The sequence below is a fragment of the Mesoplodon mirus genome (genome assembly GCF_964341445.2).
Source record: "Mesoplodon mirus genome assembly, chromosome: 6".
Lineage (NCBI taxonomy): Eukaryota > Metazoa > Chordata > Mammalia > Artiodactyla > Ziphiidae > Mesoplodon > Mesoplodon mirus.
Genome location: NC_138982.1, coordinates 134,117,829 through 134,138,299, shown reverse-complemented (window position 1 = coordinate 134,138,299; position 20,471 = coordinate 134,117,829). Strand labels below are relative to the sequence as shown.

The 20,471-nt window shown below is 39.1% G+C and overlaps 1 protein-coding gene across 4 annotated transcripts in view; it reads left to right on the top strand.

Annotated features, from left to right (window-relative positions):
* Nucleotides 1–330: 330 nt before the first annotated feature.
* SCAF4 (SR-related CTD associated factor 4) overlaps nucleotides 331–20,471 on the top strand; it is a 59,478-nt gene continuing 39,337 nt past the window's right edge. For all 4 annotated transcript variants that reach the window (XM_082624567.1, XM_082624565.1, XM_082624566.1 and 1 more), the window contains exon 1: nucleotides 331–796. In XM_082624567.1, coding sequence (XP_082480693.1) covers nucleotides 767–796 — 30 coding nt within the window. In that variant the 5' untranslated portion in view covers nucleotides 331–766. The remainder of the gene's footprint in view (nucleotides 797–20,471) is intronic.

Genomic DNA, 20,471 nt, shown 5'->3' with positions numbered 1-20,471 from the left:
TGGGCAGAATGGCACACAAAAACGCACCGGGGAGCGCCGTGTCGGGCAGGGGCGCGCGTGTGCACTGGCCCTCTCCGTGCCAGACTCCTGCACCTGGGATCCCGCGCTCTCCGGCGCCCCTCTCGGGGACCCAGTCTCTGGGCTAAGCCGACTTCTCGGCCCGCGGCCGCAACGGGCGGGAAAGCGCTCGGTAGCCCGGCGTCACGCGCTAGCTGCTGGGCGGGCGGCGCGCGCGCACGCGCGGGGCGGGACGGGGCGGGGCGGGGCCAGCGTGGGCGGGGCGGGCGGGGCGGGGCTGGAGCCGGGCACAGGAAGAGCTGGGAGGCCCGAGCCGTCCCAGGGTGCCCCGCGCGGCGTGGACTCGGGCAGCTGCCGCCATCCCGCTGGCGAGGTGGAGAGAGAGGCCCGCCCGCTTGCCGGTCGGGCCAGTGTGGGCCAGTGCGTGAGGGCGCGAGGGGCCGTGTCAGCGAGACGCAGAGCGCAGCCGCCACCACCAAACGGACATGTTGGAGCCCAGGGCCGCCGCCGCCGCCTCTTTTTCCTCATCCTCCGAACGGGACTGAGAGGGGGCCCGCCACCCCGCCGCCTCTGCCTCGGCCGCCCGCCCCGCCGCCTCGGCCGCAGCCTCTTCCTGCCCGGCCTCCAGCTCCGCAGCTCATCGCCTCCGCCGGCCCCTCAGGCCCGGCCGGTTCCCCGGCCCCGCTCCGCCGCGGCGCGAGGTCTATGTGACCGGCGGGCCCGGATCAGCCGCCGCCGCAGCGCGAACATGGACGCCGTCAACGCCTTCAACCAAGAGGTGAGGGGTGCTTGGAACAGGAGGGTGCCGGGCCTGCCGGGGAGTCGGGGCGTCGTTTCTCCTGCCGCCGGAGGTTTAAAGCTTAGGTCGGGGTGGGGACGCTTCCTGCCCCGGTTCCGGGGCGGCGGGGCCTGCGCGGAGCGGCCTGTGGCCCGGGGAGGTCGCGGAGGCCGACCCCACACCCCTCCCCCACCTCCCACTCCCGGGCGGCGACCTCGGGCTGCCCCTCTCGCCCCCTTCCGGCCTCCTCCAGCCCGCGTCGGCGCCGGTGCCTCTAACTTCGCCCCCTTTCAGGTCCGGGTGCTCTCGCTCTGTGCTCCCAGCCCCGTTATTGGCTTCGCGGTACCGGGAGCCCGCAAGGGGCTAAGAAAGAAGCGCGGGCGGGCGTAGGGGGCGGGGGGAGCCGGAGCATCTGCTGGTCGCAGGGCTGGCGGAGCGGCGGCCTCGGCTCTCCTGTTGCTCGGGCCGCGGCGCGACAGCGGCTGGACTCTGATCCCGGGTCGGGGAGGAGTTGGAGAGGGTGTTCATCCCCCTCCTCCGGGATTCCTACACTTGGGAAATGGGCTTAATAAACGGGGCTCCTTATCCTACCGAGTTGTGAACCCAACCAACCCTCTTATGGGCTCTGTGGCCCCAACGTGACACCTAAAAAGTTGAATGGGAGAGAAGAGTATTCGCTCCGCCTTAGACCGCTAGAATGCCGGCTTTGGCCTCCAGTCCCCCACCCTCGCACCCTTCTCGCGGTAGTTAATCCTCGGCTCCCTTCTTTGGGAACATTTACATGTGAAAACCTCCCAAAACCGGGAACAAAGCTGCCTGCCGCCCTAAAGCTCTCTGGTTGTATCTCCAAACATTCCAGGTGCTGTTTTTGAAGCGTAGAGTCCACACATTTCTATTTTTCAGAATCGATTTGAGGGGAGAGGTCTTGACCATTGATGATATAAAATGTAGTTACAGAATGGAAACAGTTGTCATGTGTTGAGCTGGATTATCTTCCTTTTCCAAATACTAAAGATAAACCCAGCGCTGAAGAAGTCAGATGTAGTAGTGTAGTGCTAGATGTCTTGGGACAGCGTTAAAAACTCGCTGCATCTCACAGTGAGATTTTTGTAGTTTCACTTGTGACAGAATTCGGGTGCAGTAACTTTCGCTTCGCAATGCTGTAATATCGAACCCTCCACTAACACTGCAGTGAACACCGTTTATTGCTTTATCAGTTTTCCTAGAAATGATTTGTCTTCAACTGATGGGTACATAACATGTCTTCACTGCAGAAGTTGGGCAGTGTCTTGTAAAGTTCAGTATTGATTATTTTCGAAATGACGAAATAGCATTTCCTGATTTTGGATGGCTAGAGAATTTGTGATAACGCCCTAAAGGTTTCAGGGTTGACTTTGTTTCCTTAAGGCAAAATACACTGGAATGTTGGCTTCATGAGGGCAGGGAGTTTCTGTTCTTTGCTTCCTCCCCCCCCGCCAGCATAGCACATGGTTGGCAAATACTTGTTGAATGAATGAGAATTTATACAAATGGTACAATTTTTTAGAAGATAAGTACATTTCTTTCTCAAGATAAAAACTTTTTGAATGGTTTTAACGAACAGAGAGGAGGGTTTTTAGTGTATTCTTAAGATAAGTATTTAATTCTGATTGAGACATTATGGAAGTTCACATTAAGCACATTATTAAGCAAAGTGTCTTATGTTAATTCTGGAAAAATGTCATCAGTAGTTTTTACTTTGAAAACCAAAATTAGGAATGATACTGACTCCTTGAAAAAGGAAAATGGTATTTTAACCTTTCAAAATGTACAAAGTGAGAATTTTCTTATCATTGACCGTTTTCCTCTTTAAATAATTTCTATTTCCATTCCTAGTCTTTATCACTTCAAATTGCATTATGTTAGGTGTATGTTACCAATTCCAACTCTCTTCTGCCAGACTTTCTTCCCAGAACACTTTTTTCTGGAGAAAATAGTCTGACTTTAAAATCCATCTCCTTGTGCCTGCCTGATTGTAGTGCTTCTCAGTTAATTCCCCCCATTCATGAAATGTTATTGATTAGTTCAAATCTGTAACTTCAAATCTCCCAAATCTTCATTTTGCAAACTTTTGAGAACCTGCTTAGCTGTAAAGCTGTGTGCTTAATACGATGGCACTACTACTGAGGATCTCTGTCCCATAGGAGCCTAAACTAATAGAGGACACAAAGCTTAGGTAAGTAGCTTTAACATGGGATAGAATGGCTTCCTTTGGGGCCGTTGTAGAGTACTGTGGGATGGCCATGGGGAATTAGACTTGGGTGGAGAAGAAAGTGTCAGTCTCAGGATTTCCGAAGGTGTAGGAAAAGTAATTCAGAGGCTACAGTAGTGAGAAGTAAGGAACAGTAGTTTGACTCCTGAGACTACTGGAAAGTAAGAATCATTAAGGTATCAATAATTTTGGGTCTGACAAGTTTCACGTCTCTAATGTGTTTGAATTCCATTTTTTTTCCAGACCGTGGAGTGATAATCAAAATACTGCTTGATTTGTAGTATATATTGTAGAAGGCAGAGGTTTGGAGAAATTTGGTGGGTTTGGGACTGAGGTAGGAGAAGCAAGTAGAATCTGAACTTGGCATGTCTGTAGAGGGAGTAGAGAGGAGGGGAAGGATGTGGACCAGAAGAATCCATGGACTTGACATCTGGTAGGTTTAGCAGCACCTTTTGCCCCCACGTTCTGAGTGCTGGGAGAGGGGGGATGCTGTTAACACGGCAAGCAGTCATCAAAAGTTTATTTAGGGGACGGGAAAATATGCTCGACTTTGAATAGCTTAAGTTTGAGTGGAACAGTCATGTAGAAATTTTTGGCAAGCATTTGGTCATGTAGGACTCAAACTTGGAAGCAAGAGTTAGAGGGAGACATCAGGGAGTCACTCTCAGATGTGCCCTAGAGAAAATTGAGAGGGGAGACAAAGGAATTAATATTTAATAAGCATCTGTATAGCATGCCAGTCACTTTATATATACATATCTAAGTTAATACTCCTACAACCTTGCGTAGACATCCATTTATAGGTGAGAAAACTGATTTTCAAAGAAGCTGAATAATAATTCTCTCAAGGGCATACTGCTAGTTAATGGCAGTGCTGAGATTTGAATACAGATGGTCCCCTCTTAATTCCTGCCTGAAGATAATATTTTACATAATACCAAGGGAGTGGTCACAGGTGAAGACTTAAGTAAGAAAAATGCCACAAAATTCTTTGAGGGTAACGGGACCTGTAGTTTAAAGTTGAATGGTGATGGGAAAGAGAAGGAAATAAGAGGTAACAGATGTAAAGTACTTGGGGTTTTTTGTTTGTTTTTGTTGTTGTTGTTCTAGAAGTTTGATTGTGAGGTATTCCCTGGGAAAAGTGGCTTCAAGGATGAAGGGAAGGAAGAATAATTAACCGTGTAGTAGGCACTGGTGCTAGCCCTTTGGTATGTTTATATAGTGTATATATAAAGTCTTAACCTAAGTAAGTGGTGTTCAAGCCCTGGTCTCTATTAGATGGGCATAGAAGTTAAAGCATGTTGAGGGGGAGGGGATGTGCAAAAAAAAAAAAAAGCATAGTTTAAAGCAGCTAGAGGGATTGGTTAACTTAGAGCAAAATTGTGGATGAGGGGAATGGGACAGATCTGAGGCACAGGTAAAAGAGGTCAGTATATCTGTGATAAGAGAGGAAGGAAGATAAAAAAGGCAAGGTTATTAAAGGCATTTTGACAGGACTTTTATGGCAAGACACTGTGTTAAGTATTGTAAAAGATGGAAAGATGAGTAAAAAAAATCAGTGATAACTTAATTGTGTTCTACTATGTTTATATACACTCCTTAATATAAAGGGTTTGGTAGTTCATAAGTTCGTTGAATGGATAAAGGTTATAGATAGGATTTTTTAAAACCGTAGATTGCATTTTTAGCCTTTAATCAGTCTTCGCTAAATCCAAAAGAAGAGCTCCTCCCTCTCCCTCACTTTTTTTTTTTTTTGGCAGTATCTGTGATTTTAAGATGTTTAAAGTACAAAAAAAGTGCAGAGAATATAACAAGAATCGACAGTTGTTATTATTTTATGTGTTTTTAATTTTAAAATAAAGTATTATGAAGTCCTTCTTTCCTCCCATCCTCTCTATCCCCCCGCCCCGTCAGAAGCAATCAAGTAATGAATTCAGTATAATATCAATCTCTATGGTCCGTAAACAATATAATATTCCATATTTTGATATACATGAGTAGTATATTGTACATATTCCTCAATGCTTTTTTGCTTAAACGTTATTAATACTGTATATTAAGATTTAGTTCTTTCTAACTGCTGTGTAGTATGCTGTTATTTGAATAGACCATATTTTATTTATCTGGTTCCCCAGTTGATGAACATTTGTTTCTCATTTGTTACTGACAAACACTGCAATGAACTTTCTCAAACATGTCTCTTTGTGGAAGAGTTTCTCTAGGACAGCTGTTCTCAAACTTTGGAGTTTGGCTCCTTTAAACTCTTAAAAGTTAAGGACCACAGAGAGCTTTTGTATCTATGGGTTATATCTTGATATTTACCATATCAGAAATTTAAGCTGAGAAACATTTATTAAAAATAATGTACCTTTTACATGTTAACATAAATAACATTTCTAATGAAAAGTAACATTTCCAAAACAAAAAAAAATCAGCGAGAAGAGTGACATGGTTTTATATTTTTGCAAATCTCATTTAAACTTACGTTTAATAAAACTTGAATTCTTGTATCTACTTTTTCATTCAGTCTCTTGCATCAGGTAGCCTCTGGAAAACTGCTGTATACTTGTGAGAAAATGAATGGAAAGGGCAAGAAATGTCTTAGTATTGATATGAAAACAGTTTTTACCTCACAGACCACTGAAAGGAACTCAGACACCCTCTTCCCCACACCGCCCCCCACCAACCCCCAGGATCCTGGAGTTACTTTGTGAGAACTACTGTATCGAGGTGGTATGCATAAAATGCTACTTGGAAGTGCAGGAAGAAAATATGAGTGCTTTTATATTTGTGTTTATCGTTAAAATCAGACATTAAATTTTATGAGTAATTTTAATACATGAATTGACTTTGCTGCTCTTATTCACTTGGGCTGTCAGTCTTGAATCATGTTACTCTGAAGGAAGAATGGAGTTCCACATCTCATTGGGGAGCCTGCCACTCTTCCTATTCCCACTGGAAATTGTTCTGTATGAGCTATTGTATATTTTACCTATTGATTACTGGGCATGATTGTCTTCTAGAATTTAGGTCATATGATGAGTACTGTATGTTAAGCCCTTTTTTTTAAACCTGTAATGTCAGTCTGGTTGCTTTTTGATCATTCCTTTCTTCTTTGAGAGGTCTACTTAAGAAGCGGACAAAGATTTGAAACACGGTTCTTACTGTGTGGAAGAGCTGTAGAGGAGGACCAGGGCAACAGAAGTAAAATTGGAGGTTTCTCTTGACTCATTTGATAATGGCACACTGTTAATCACAGGAGTTGGGATACTAAGAGTTATAGTTTTGTTTCTCTGCTCTTTCTTGACTCGGAGAATTGCTTATCTCTGACAACAGTAGAGGTCTGGCTTTATGGTGAGTGGAATAAAGCTGGCTCTTCAGAGCTTTCTGTAGCAGGATTTATCACTGATGTTCTTGTTGAAAATATTCCTCTCCCTAGTCTCTCATTTTGTTTAGTATTTTGTTTCAGAAAAACGTGCGGGCATATGATAAGGAACTGATTCAGAGAAAAATTGGAGTAATGGAAAAGTTGGCTTATAAACCTTGTGAAACAGAATTCAGGAGATAAAAGTACCTAATAAAAAGTTGACAAAATGGTAGTTGGTTTTTGTATGTGTATGTTTTGTTTGTTTTGTGGGGGTTTTTTTTGTTTCGTTTTTCGCTGCGTTGGGTCTTTGTCGCTGCTGCACGGGCTTCTCTTGTTGTGGAGCACAGGCTCTAGGCACGCGGGCTTCAGTAGTTGTGGCACACGGGCTTAGGTGCTCTGTGGCATGTGGGATCTTCCTGCACGAGGGCTCGAACCCATGTCCCCTGCATTAGCAGGCAGAATCTTACCCCCTGCGCCACCAGGGAAGTCCCTGTATATGTATGTTTTTGTGGGAGTGTTTTTTTGCTTACCAGGTACAAATTGTAGGTTGCTGTCCTCTGACATGGAATCCAAGTGAATATAATTCACTTAATCATTACAGGAAACTTTTTTTTTTGAGGCATAGTCGATTAACAGTATTGTGTTAGTTTCAGGTGTGCAGCATAGATTCTGGTTATTTTGCAGATTATATTCCATTATATGTTATTATATTATTACAAAACATTGGTTATCTCTGTGCTATACAGTAAATCCTTGTTGCTTATCAATTTGTATCTGTTAATCCCATAACCCCCCCACCCCCCCACCCCGCTTTTTGGTAACCATAAGCTTGTTTTCTGTTTCTGGGAGTCTGTTTCTGTTTTGTACATAGGTTCACTGTATTATTTTTAGATTCCATATATAAGTGATATCATATAGTACTTGTCTTTCTCTGACTTATTTCACTAAACATTCTCTAGGTTCATCCACGTTGCCGCAAATGGTAATATTTCCATTTTTATGGCTGAGTAATATTCAGTTGTGTATATATACCACATTTTCTTTATCCGTGCACCTATTGATGGGCACTTAAGTTGCTTCTGCCTCTTGGCTATTGTAAATAGTGCTGGTATCGAACGCTGGGGTGCATGTATCTTTTCGAATTAGAATTTTTGTTTTTTCTGGATATATACCCAGGAATAGAATTGCTGAATCATGTGGTAGTTCTAATTTAGTTTTGTAGGGAACTTCCGTACTGTTTTCCATAGTGGCTGCACCAGTTTACATTCCCACGAACAGTGTAGAAGAGTTCCCTTTTCCCCATACCCTCTCCAGCATTTATTTGTAGACTTTGATGTTGGCCGTTCTGACCCATGTGAGGTGATACCTCATTGTCATTTTGATTTGCATTTCTCTAGTAATTAGCGATGTTGAGCATCTTCTCATGTGCCTGTTAGCCATCTGTGTGTCTTTGGGAAAATGTCTGTTTAAGTCTTCTGCCCATTTTTGGTTTGGGTTTGGTTTTTTTGATGTTGAGTTGTGTGACAGGTAACTTTTCTATAGATGTCTGCCTTGCATTTTTAAAACTCATTTCAGGTACACCTTGATAACATGATAGGAAAAAAGTTGTTACATAAATGATGAACTTTTAGTGTTATTGATAACATTTGTTGAGATAATATGAAGAATCTTTTTTTTTTTTTTAGAATACTTCAGAGCAACAGCATGCAAATTTAATAATAAGCCTAAAACAAGCTACTCTATTTTATCAGGTAGTATATAGGATAAGCAGCTTAGCTATTGGCAGTTGAAGTTTTGGTAGAGTTGGTAATAGTTAAATTTGTATTAGGCCATACCAAGATCTGTTGAGAGCTTAGTCTTGAAGAGACATGTCTACATTTCTGTGCCAATAGTAAGTGTAATTAAAATGTACTGTCATGATTTTTTTTTTGAGAACTAGAAGATTGCTCAAACATTGTACTTTATTATGCTCCAATCACCTTGATCCTTTTCAATATTTGCATGGTTTGTCGATTACTTTTTATTGTGTTATAGTTAGAGCTCTTTATTGGTGCTTGTGAATTCATGGGTAAATACATAGAAACTTTGATAATACTGATGAAGCATTGTACAGCTTAGTAGTGAATTCAGCAAGAAATCCAGTGAAGCTCTGGAGTTAAGAATTAGAAGCCAAGCCACTATGGAGAACAGTATGGAGGTTCCTTTAAAAACTAAAAATAGAACTACTATACGACCCAGCAATCCCACTACTGGGCATATACCCTGAGAAAACTATAATTCAAAGAGAGTCATATACCACAATGTTCATTGCAGCTCTATTTACAATAGCCAGGACATGGAAGCAACCTAAGTGTCCATCGACAGATGAATGGATAAAGAAGATGTGGCACATATATACAATGGAATATTTCTCAGCCATAAAAAGAAATGAAATTGAGTTATTTGTAGTGAGGTGGATGGACCTAGAGTCTGTCATACAGAGTGAAGTAAGTCAGAAAGAGAAAAATAAATACCATATGCTAACACATGTATAGGGAATCAAAAAAAATGGTTATGAAGAACCTAGGGGCAGGACAGGAATAAAGATGCAGACGTAGGGAATGGACTTGAGGACACGGGGAGGGGGAAGGGTAAGCTGGGACGAAGTGAAAGAGTGGCATGGACATATATACACTACCAAATGTAAAATCGATAGCTAGTGGGAAGCAGCTGCATAGCACAGGGAGATCAGCTCAGTGCTTTGTGACCACCTAGAGGGGTGGGATAGGGAGGGTGGGAGGGAGACGCAAGAAGGTGGAGATATGGGGTTATATGTATAGCTGATTCACTTTGTTATAAAGCAGAAACTAACACACCATTGTAAGCATTTATACTCCAATAAAGATGTTTAAAAAAAAAAAGTCAAGGTTTAGATTGGGGGGCAGTTGGGAGATAGCAGGGCTCAGTGAAAAGTGGAGGGCCATCCAAGTACCCCTTGAAAGTTATAATTGGTGTTTGGATAATTTGTGATTTTTGGTGTAAATTCATGTGGGTCACTTGGAAGAGATCGTAGAGCAGTAGTGTACCTAGCATATTTGACATCCAGAGCAGAACTTTCTTCTTCTTTTTTTTTTTAACACATTCCTCTTCTACAACAAAACTATTCTCAGAAATAATCAGGAAATTGGCCAGGAAAGAAATTTGAACTTCATGCCGGTTACAAATAAATATTACAACAGAGAGAAGTTATTGATTAATATTTTTAAATTTCATTAATACTTTTTTGATAAAAGTAGAAAATTTTGTCTACATCATACTCTGTCACAGTAGTGAATAATAATATTCCAGTTTCTTTTTAAGCCTTAACTTCTGCATATTTGTCAATGATTGTCAGTTGATTTTCACAATATTTGAGTTCAGTAGACAGTTATAGTCAGATTTAGCAATCTTATCTTCACCTGTAAGTGACTGAAAAAACACTTCTCATTAATTCTAATTACTAAAGGTTGTATGTGAAGCAACACATATACAGTAGTTGGGGCGTCTTAAACACAAGGTTTCCTTTAGCAGAAATTTAGAAAAAGCTCACTTCACAGTAAATTCTAGAAATCACAGTACTGTCCATGTCTTTTTTTGGCATCGATTCTAGTGACTTCCAAATGTCCTCTCAGTCCAAAAAAAATTCACTAAAATATTTTCACCCAGAGTTTCAATGTAGGTCTATATTATGATTGGTGAACATCTTTGAAATTATGTGTAATGGCATTCTCCATAATTTTTGTTCATGGATCGTCAAGCTTTGTGTTTCTTTGTTCAAGACTAATTCTGGCTGTTTTTAAGTATTTACACCAGAAAAAAAGATATATCAGGAAAGAAGAATTGCAAACAGCTATCATACTTTAAACGTACGGTTTAAACATACGAATATATATACATAGGAACTACAGAATTGGAGACGTAAACTGACCTTGAGGAGAGTGCAGGCTGTCCTGAACCTCCTTGTAGTCATTCTCCAAATGAACAGGTGTAGCGAATCTGCATGTTCTATGCACTGATCATATAACTGGAAGGTTTCCTGATGAAATTCCACTTAGAATAGATTGCTTATTAAAGGATACATAATAAAAATGTACAGATTTGATGCTTATGTATTAAAAACTTACCAGTTACCACAGCAGTAGTTTAAAACAAGAATCTCAGTCAACAAAATGTTTTAGGGGAAGGAATATTTTATCCCTGATATTATTTAGAATTGCTAGTATTTGGTGATAAATAAAACAATTCTCAAACAGTTTTATTATTTTATGTAGAGTTTTTATAGACAGTTCACCCACTTTTTGCCTTCCCCTGGGTGGACTTTTCCCACTGCCCCTCTCTAGGTGTGTTATTACTCTGGAGAGCAATAGTTGACTAACCCTATAGTCTGTAAATCTTTTTCTGCAATATCCCCTAAATATCTTTATGCACTTTACCATGAGTATTCCACTTTATTACTCCTTTTGTCAGAGCTTAGTTTTAGCTGATGTAGAATTATAATATCCTGCTTAAAGGAAACCTATGATAAGGAAATTTATGGTAATATCGCTTTTAAGCTTTTAGGAAACATAAAATACTCTTTTGAACTTTAATGGTCATATATTATCTATTTACTGTAATTAAGAGTTGCTGGATGATAAATCACCTTAGAAAGGACAGCCACATTTGGGATTCAGAGATACGTTCAAATCTTTATAAAGGCCTTAACCATTTCTGAGTAAATATAAGAGCATATTTTATAAAGTTAGGGGTTTTTTAAATATATGAAATAATCCAAAATGGGCAAATCCATAGAGATAGAAAGTAGCTTATTGGTGGTGGTATGGAGGAGGAATGGGGAGTGACTGCTAATGGGTATGGAATTTCTTTGGGGTGTAATGAAATATTCTGAAATTAAATAGTGTTGGTGGTTGTATAACTCTGAATATAGCAAAAGCTACAGAGCCGTACACTTTATAGGGGTGAGTTTTATGGTATATTAATTATATCTCAAAGCTGTTTAAAGAAAAACACAAAAAAGTCAGGTTTTAACACCATTTTCATTGTTTTGTTGCTTGATCTGATTTTCTATCAGGTTGAAAACAATATCTCTTAGCTACTGAGTGGCTCTGGAAGTTATTTTGTTGATCCTGAATCCTCAGTTTGTTCAAAGGATATCTTTAGTTTTTACATGCTATTTTAAGAAGTAATCCAGTGGAGCCAGTTCAAGGGAAGGACAGGAAATGAATCCTGCATTTGCTCATTAAATACCAACCAGATGCCGGTTGGTATCTGGTACACCGGTTAGGTGTTTTATATATGCCTTTACCTTCCTTCCATTTTAGAGGTAAGGAAACTGGAGGGGTGGTGTGATTGTTGACAGAGTACTGTAAGAGGCTGCCTGAGCCCAGTCTACACCCCCACATGGCTTCTCTGAAGTTTTTTGAGCAGCTGATCTTTGTCTACTGTATTGTTTATGAAGGGAGAGGGCTCCCTAACCAACTTTTATATATTTGAAGCAAGGTAGCAAGGCACTGTAATATATATTTGTGGAAGGATTCGCCAAAGTTTAAGCATGATGAAGTCTGGGAGTTTTTAAGTCATCCACAGTAATGCAATAGATGCAATCAATGTTTAAAACTTAAGATATACTTTTAGGTGTTTATGTTTCATTTACTAATTTATATTCACAATTAAAATTTTAAATTAATCAGGGATTTTATGAATGTTAAAATTTTCAGTTTTAATCCCATGCTTTTGTATAGATCTAGTCATTACAACTTTGTGGGAAGAAAAATAGGTATAGATAAAATATATGAGATAATTTTTTTTCTTCTAATCAGATGATTTTATATCCTGGAACAATTTTTTTTTCTTCGATTGAAGTCTGGAAGGAACTATTTAATTCATAAAAATGTTTTATGGCCAACTTTGGGTGGACACAAAGTTTACTTAGTGAGGCACAGTAGAAGTGATTTTGAAACCTGGCGTCTATGCTAGTAAAGTAGAGTAATGGCATGGATAAAATATTTGGCATTTCCTAAAATCACATCCTGACCTATTTCTCGAACAAGTGAAAAGGAAGTTGAGGATTGATTGCAGTTCAGTGAATCAAAATGGAGATAAGGAATAAAAAATGACCTGTTGTAGTAAGTGGAGCTGAAGGAGTTAAAAAGCCCTGATTCGGGGGGAGGCAGCCGTGGTTCTAAAGTAAAAAGTTTGAGTGAAGGGTAGACCCTTGGAAATTGTAAGGGAGTTAGTCTTAGATGAAGAATAAATTAGGGCATACTTTGAAGCAAGGTAGCAAGTGAGTTGTCAGAAATTAACTACCTAGAAAATTAGTCCTGCCAGCAGCAAATGGTAACAGAATTAGGGACTGGTGATATAATTAATTAGGTGATGAAGTTTAAACTCCTGTTTGCTATATTACTATATTCTATTTTCGTAAAGCACATAGAAACTTAAGTAGTTAACTTGAAAGTGGTTTCATATTTAATATTAACAGTATATATTTGAACTTACATGTGTGTATTTTGTAAAGCATTTCTCTAAATTCTGGAACCAGGAGAAAAGTTTATGTGTTTGTGGGAAAGTGTACTAAGGTAAAGAAATGTAGACCTAAGTATGAAAAATTTTGAAACTCTTTAAACTTGAGAATATTATTTGCAGGTTTGTTGTTTGTAAAAATATCTGGCTTCGAAGCTTTAGAAGTCTGAAAAGTGAATTTTATGGAGAAATAAATAGAACTATTTTGTAGTGTTTAAGTCAAAGTCAAGACCCTGCTCTGTAGGAGCAGGAGAACATACAGTTTCTTTTTCTCATCGTCTGTTTTAAAGAGCCATGTAAATTTGCTCTGTTGTTAGGTATATTTTGTATTAATGCCAGACCTGTCTCTTCTCCAGACAGTCCTCTAAGCAAGTGGAAAATTGGTTAATTATTTGCGTTTCAAAGGATTTGACTCGCTGGAAAGTAAATAGAGTTTACATGGGAGTAAATCATACATCAGTAATTAAAAGGGATGCCATCTTTAATGCACAGATGTCAAAAATATATTTAAGAAATTTTTCAGATTTGGGTTTTATGTGCACAGAGGCTTCAGTTATAAAGATTTAAAATGGCAAATTTTATTTTTAAAATTTTGTTTTAACAATTTTGAAAAGTTGTATTAAAGGTTTACAAGGCATTGATTTAAATGTAACTGTTAACTACAAAGACACGATTTACTCCACGGACAAGTTGTACCTGATGATAATGATGATTCTGTATATTTATTTACAGGCAAGTTAGAGAAATGCATTTTTGTGTCTCAGACACAAAGTTTTTCATTGTTAATCCATGATTTTTAATTTTTTCATTTTAAAAATTAATGCAAATTATGGGACTTCCCTGGTGGTCCAGTGGTAGAGAATCCGCCTTCCAATGCAGGGAACGTGGGTTCGATCCCCTGTCGGGGAACTAATATCCCACATGCTGTGGGGCAACTCAGCCTGCGCGCCACAACTACTGAGCTCGTGCACCACAACGAAGATCCTGAGTGCTGCAACTAAGACCCGAAGCAGCCAAAAAAAATTAAATAAATAAATATTTTTAAAAAGAATGAGAAATCACAACAAAATAATGTTTAAAAATAAAGTTTATAAAAACAAAAAAATAAAATTAATGCAAATTAGGTAAATTGAAGCTAGAAAATAAGAAAGTATTCTACCAAATACCATTAACATTTTAGAGTATTTCAGTCTTTTTTTCCCTTCCACTTGTGTTTGAAAACTTTATATATGGTTACCAGATCTTTTTAATAACATGAATTATCTTCTAATTTTAAAAGTCATCTTGGGAAATTTGGGAACATCTGATTATTTTAGATAAATTTCTAAAAGTGGAATTGTTGGTTTAAAAGATAGGAATTTTTTAGTTCTTTGCTTCATGCTAATCTACAGTCATGCCAGTTAGATAACTGAAGAACTGTATCTCATTGTCTCAATTTATACCTTTTCAACTATTGATAAGACTGAACATTTTTTCTATATTTATTAATTAGTTTGGGGTTCTCTTTGTTAGTTGAGTTACTCTTCTCTGTACAGTTTTCAGTTTTATTTTATCTCTTACTGTTTGTACATGCTATTGATTAACTCATATGCAATATTCTGCTTTCAGGTAGAGTGGCATAATGATACTTGTCTAGCATGTGCTTGGCTTGCAGCTCCCCTTTCCCTGCGTGCCCCATCTCTCCCTCCCTCCCCACCCCCCCCTCCCTCCCTCTCTCTCTCTCTCTCTCTCTCTCTCTCTCACACACACACACACACACACACACACACACACACACACACACACACACACACACACACACACACACACACACACACACACACACACACACACACACACACACACACACACACACACCACTGTTCCCCCCATCACATTAAGTGCCCAGTATTAAGAAAGTATTAGCTTTGGTAAAGGCATAAAATGAAATGCCAGGTAAGAAGGGACTGTAAACTATCCCTTACCTAATTGTTCTAGCAGTAAATATTTTACAGAGCTATCTTCAGGCTATAATTAGATGGACAAAAAAGCATCTTTGCGGAGATGATGATTTTAAAAGATTTTTCCACTAAGTTTTGTTTTGTTAAATTTAATGTGTACTTTTATAAAATATATTTTACAACCAAACATTTAAGTTATGTTGGCTTTAACTCTTGATTTGGTTGAAGCCAGTGTACCACATTTGATGAGTCAAATGAACGAAAGAGGAGGGAAGACTGTAGTCTTGAACACTTTGATATCTTCATCTGTCAGAAGGGAGATTTGAGTACCAGCCTGTTACTGTGAGTGTATGTATTTCTTTTTGGAAGCATTCAAATTTTTTCCTTAAATTGAACTTTGTAATTAATTATTAATAACAGGAGCTTAAGCCAGAATTTGTCATCTTGGAGGTCATAATAGCAAAGGAAGGAATACTAGATATAATCAGTATAATTCATTATAAAATAAAGTTAAGGAAAGCAAATACTTAGAAGTTTAAGCGGGGGGCGGGGAGGTGGAAGGTAGGGCTAAGTATCCCTTTGAAAGAGATTCTGTCTAGAGATATCTAGTCACTAGGAGCCAGAACAGATTCTCACAGGCCAAATTAAACATTTTTCTTTTGTAAAGTTTGTCTAGTGATGACTCTAAACCAAATATTTCAGAAAGATATTTGTCATGATTTCATCATGAATAAATTTTAAAAATACACAGATAGGATGAGAGTATTGTTAAGTGAATTTTAGATGACTGGCAGGGCCCAAGGAATATCAGATAAGGTCATCCTACAAGTAGGTCCTGTTTTTAATTTTTAAAAAACCGTGGTGTTGGAGGAAGCCATATAAAATAGGTTTGTGAAATTTACAAACTGGACTAGCTGCTACATTGAAAACAGAAAATCATTTCCAGACTACCTAAGTAGATTGAAAGGACCGTCAGAAACCAACATGAAGTCAACATGAAGATCTAGTTTTGATAAAGATTCCAGTGAAAACAGTCTGAGGGTTTCAGTTGATTATAAATGTGAGTTAATAATGAATTAAGCACTATTTTAAAAAAATAATAAATGATCTCCCCTACCCCAGGATGTCCATGTTCTGAATCCTAGAACCTGTGAATATGTTTCCTTACCTGGCAAAAGAGACTTTGCAGATGTGATTAAGGGTTTGAGCTGAGTTAATTATCCTGCATTATCTGGGTGAACCCAGTGTAACCCCAAGGGTCCTTCCTTGAGAGAGGCAGGAAAGTCAGAGAAAGTGCTCTGACAGTGGAAGCAGAGGTTAGGGAAGAGAGAAGAGGCTATGCTGCCAGCTTTGAAGATGGAAGAAGCAGCTATGAGCCAAAGGAATTTAGGCACACTTTGGCTAGAAAAGGCAAGAAATAGATTTTGACCTAGAGCACCCAGAATGAAGGCAGCCCTGCCAACACCTTGGTTTCAGACTAGTGAGATTCTTTTTTTTTAAACAAGGTACAATTTATTTATTTTTAAATTTATTTATTTTTGGCTGTGTTGGGTCTTTGTTGCTCCATGCAGACTTTCTCTGGTTGCGGCGAGCGGGGGCTACTCTTCCTTCTGGTGCACGGGCTTCTCATTGCGGTGGCTTCTCTTGTTGCGGAGCACGGGCTCTAGGCGTGCAGGCTCCAGTAGTTTGGGCACGCAGGCTTAGTTGCCCCGCGGCATGTGGGATCTTCCCGGACCAAGGCTTGAACCCATGTCCCCTGCATTGACAGGCAGGTGCTTAAACACTTCGCCACCAGGGAAGTCTGGAGATTCTGACTTCCAAAAGTGTTGTTTTAAGCTAATGTGTTACTACAGGAATAGGAAACTAATACAAAAGACAATCCACTAAATTCTACAGGAATATATATCCGGGCCTTGTTTATTTTGGTTTATTATACTTAAAAGGAATTAGCCAGGATAGTCGGATCTAGAAATCATATCATTTGGCTAATAGTTGAAGAAGATAAGAGAAAGGGAAACATGCTTAGTTATATTTATTTTATCACATGAGAAAGATCACTGTTCTGTGCTCCAGAGGCAAAACTAGAACAGGAGAGGGAGGGAAGGTTATCAGAAGGGAGATTTGGGGTCAGTACAAAGAGGACTGCTGTAACCATTGGGGCAGGTTAGTTATGAGTTATTAAGCCTGTGGACTAATATGGGACCTGCCAGGTGTATTGTGAAAGCAGTTCTGAATTTGGTATGAGTACTGGATTACATACTAAGGTGCTACACAGCTTTAAAACTCTTTGATACTACTGTATTTTCAGTATCGAGAAAATTTCTCTAAATTCAGTCAGCACTTGAATAGTAGATGTAATACAAAAAAGGTATTATGGTAAGCCATAACAAAAAATTAAACTCGAGGTGTGTGTCAAGATTCCCAGGGCATTATATACCTCTATTTACTGAGCCATTTATATGTCAGGTACTAGGCTAAGAGATTTATATACACTATCTCATTTAATCCTAACAGTCTTATGAGGTGAAGTGAGTACTGTTAATCCTTTTTTTCAGATTTCAGAAATCCTTGAAATTTAGAAAAGGTTAACTAAACTTGTCGAAGTTTATACTGTTAATAAATAGCAGAGTATGATGTTACTTTGACTAACCCCCAAACACTATGAATTCTACAGGTGTCATGGGCCAAATATGCTCCTTCCTTATCTTCTTTTGAAACTGCTTTATTGATACAAGGGATCATTGTGAGTGATTCTTCATAATTTTTAGAATACTTTGTAAATCAGGCACCCAGCAGAGCAGTGTTCATATTTAGTATTTTCTAATAGTTATTTAGCTGGTGACAGCAAAAAGACAAACTCATATCTGTTGCTGACAAGTATTTTTTTCTTACTAAGGCTTTCTGAGGAGGTTTTGTACCTTTTGGGTCCTACTGCTGCTATTATTTTATATAAGAGAATGGCATGGTTTTCTCTGGCTGCTTTTGACACATTTGTTTTCTTTGACAGATTACATTAATTCTGAATGCAGATCTGTAATATCAGGGAGAACACTGCACCTAGTGATGTTTATTGAGCACTTGCCCTGTTGCAGATGGTATATATAGTCGTTCCATACATGAGAACTAATTTATAGCATTTGACCTTGCCGAATACCTTTAATTTCTGTTATTTTCCTGGTGTTCCTTTGTGCAGCCCCCTTCTCTGTACCATATTGAAATATTTGGTATACCCTAGTTAATTATACCATCTTTGTTCTTGTCTTACTCATCCTCATGGCTTTGATTCTGTGACCTCTCAGTTTCTAGCAGAACCTCTTCTTTGTTCAAGATGCATTTTCCAGTCTGCTGAAATTTCTACCTAAATATTCAGTAGGCATCCCAAATTAAATTCGGTATGTCTCATCGTTATCCCTGAATCAATACAGTATACGTATAGACAGGCACAGATGCCTACTTGATATTTTGTCTGTATTCCCCATCATAGTTAATGGTCTCTGCATGTATTTAGTCAATAAGCAGCATTGTATAAGGAGATGACTATGCTATTAAGGATTGTAAGCTTTAAAATCAACAAATTATAGTCCAGACCCGTTCCCTGGGCATCATCCGAAAACAGATGTAATCCCTTTGGGTATCATCTCAAAATACGTGTAACAATCTATGTTAATTGTTAATATGATTAAATAAGATAATGTACCACCAAAGGTAATTCTTCCTTATACATAAGCACTCAGTGTTGGTTCCCTCCTCTTTTCCTGAGTTGTGCCTTCTTTAGTGGAATAAACACCCCTCCTCTGTCTCTTAGATGGTAGCACTTGAATGCTCTCTTGCTGTTCTATTGCCTGTAGTCTGTATTTTAATTTTTTAAAATAAATTATTTAAGTATAGACTGTGGAGCGTTTCATCAGAAGATAACACTGGTCTGTCTTCTGTGCTCAGTTGTCTTTTTTGTTTTGTTTTGGTTTAATATGGGGAGTTCCCTACTGCGGAAATAATCAAGAAGTGCTATTTGGGACATTAAATGAATATTAGCTCTGGCTTAGGCTTCATTGAAATATGAGTCTCTAAGCTTTTAATGGCCAGAGAAGTAGCTCTCACTGTTGCTTATTCTTTTTTTTTTTTGGCTGTGTTGGGTCTTTGTTGCTGTGCATGGGCTTTTTCTAGTTGCGGCGAGCGGGGGCTACTCTTCGTTGTGGTGCTCGGGCTTCTCACTGCGGTCGTTTCTCTTGTGGAGCACGGGCTCTAGGCGCGTGGGCTTCAGTAGTTGTGGCATGTGGGCTCAGTAGTTGTGGCTCGCAGGCTCAATAGTTGTGCATGGGCTTATTAGCTGCTCCGCGGCACGTGGGATCTTCCCAGACCAGGGATTGAACCCATGTCCCCTGCACTGGCAGGCGGATTCTTAACCACTGTGCCACCAGGGAAGTCCCACTGTTGCTTATTCTTAAGATCCATGTGTAAACTTTTTTGTCTCCCCTTTCTCTGCTTTAAGGTCCAGAGAAGGAAATAGAACCACGGTAATAAACAACTGTCTTAATAACTTTTATAACTTAGAAATGGGCAGAACATGCCCTTTTATAAAATGTGTGCTCTATATTTCATGCAGTGTTGATATTTTTCAGTTTGTGTTGAAGTTGAAATATTTTAAATCATTTCGTATTTTCTCATTGGTTTTTATAGCTTCAAAGATTACCGTTTCCTTTCTAATTGTCTTTCAATTAGTGAGCCTTTATTCTCAAGGAGAATTTTAATTATGTTGGTAAATAAAATGATAAAGAATGACCTTATTTACTTAATCCCTTTTAAAAAAATGAATTTCTGTGTTAATATCTTTGTGTTTTTCCCATTTTCTGTATCTTAGTATTATTTATGGAAAAGTTCTACCTTTCTCTGCTTAGGCATAGTATGTATCTGGTTCTTACATTGATTATATCTTTCATTGCATACTCTTTCTAAAAATTACTGTTACCGTTGTCTGTAGTCCATTGTGTCTGTAGTTTTGAAAAGCTGTGAAAATTCTGTTGCCAGGGAATTTAAGGTATGTTTCCAGGTAGGGCTATTTATTCTGGGAAAGGAGACTTTTGTTCTTTAAGGTAGCCTCTCAGTAGTGGTCTAGGAAAGATGGTCTATGTCTTAGGGGTTCCATATTTGAAATACCAACATTAATTAGAAAGAAATGGAAACATGATTCATATAAGGTTGATAATGCTCAGGAAGCCCTGAAACTTATTTCAAGATGTATTATTAGAAGAGTATGTGTGTGTCTATGATTAAAACAAAACAAAAACAAGAATTTAAGAAACTAGATATAAGCTTAATGTCTTTTATCTTTGTAACCCTCTATGGGCTATCATTATATTTTGGTTGGATTTAAACTTTAGGGGGAAGGAGTATGCATGTGTGGTTAAGTCTCCTATGAGCACCTGATTGTTGGATTTACTGTAGTGAGATTTGTTAAATATGGTGTCATTTTTATTCCTAACTAAATCAAGAAATTGTGAATTCAGGCTTTATAATGGCATGTTAAATTTCTTGCCTGATGTAATACATGTGTTTCTCCAAATGAACGTTAGAATTATT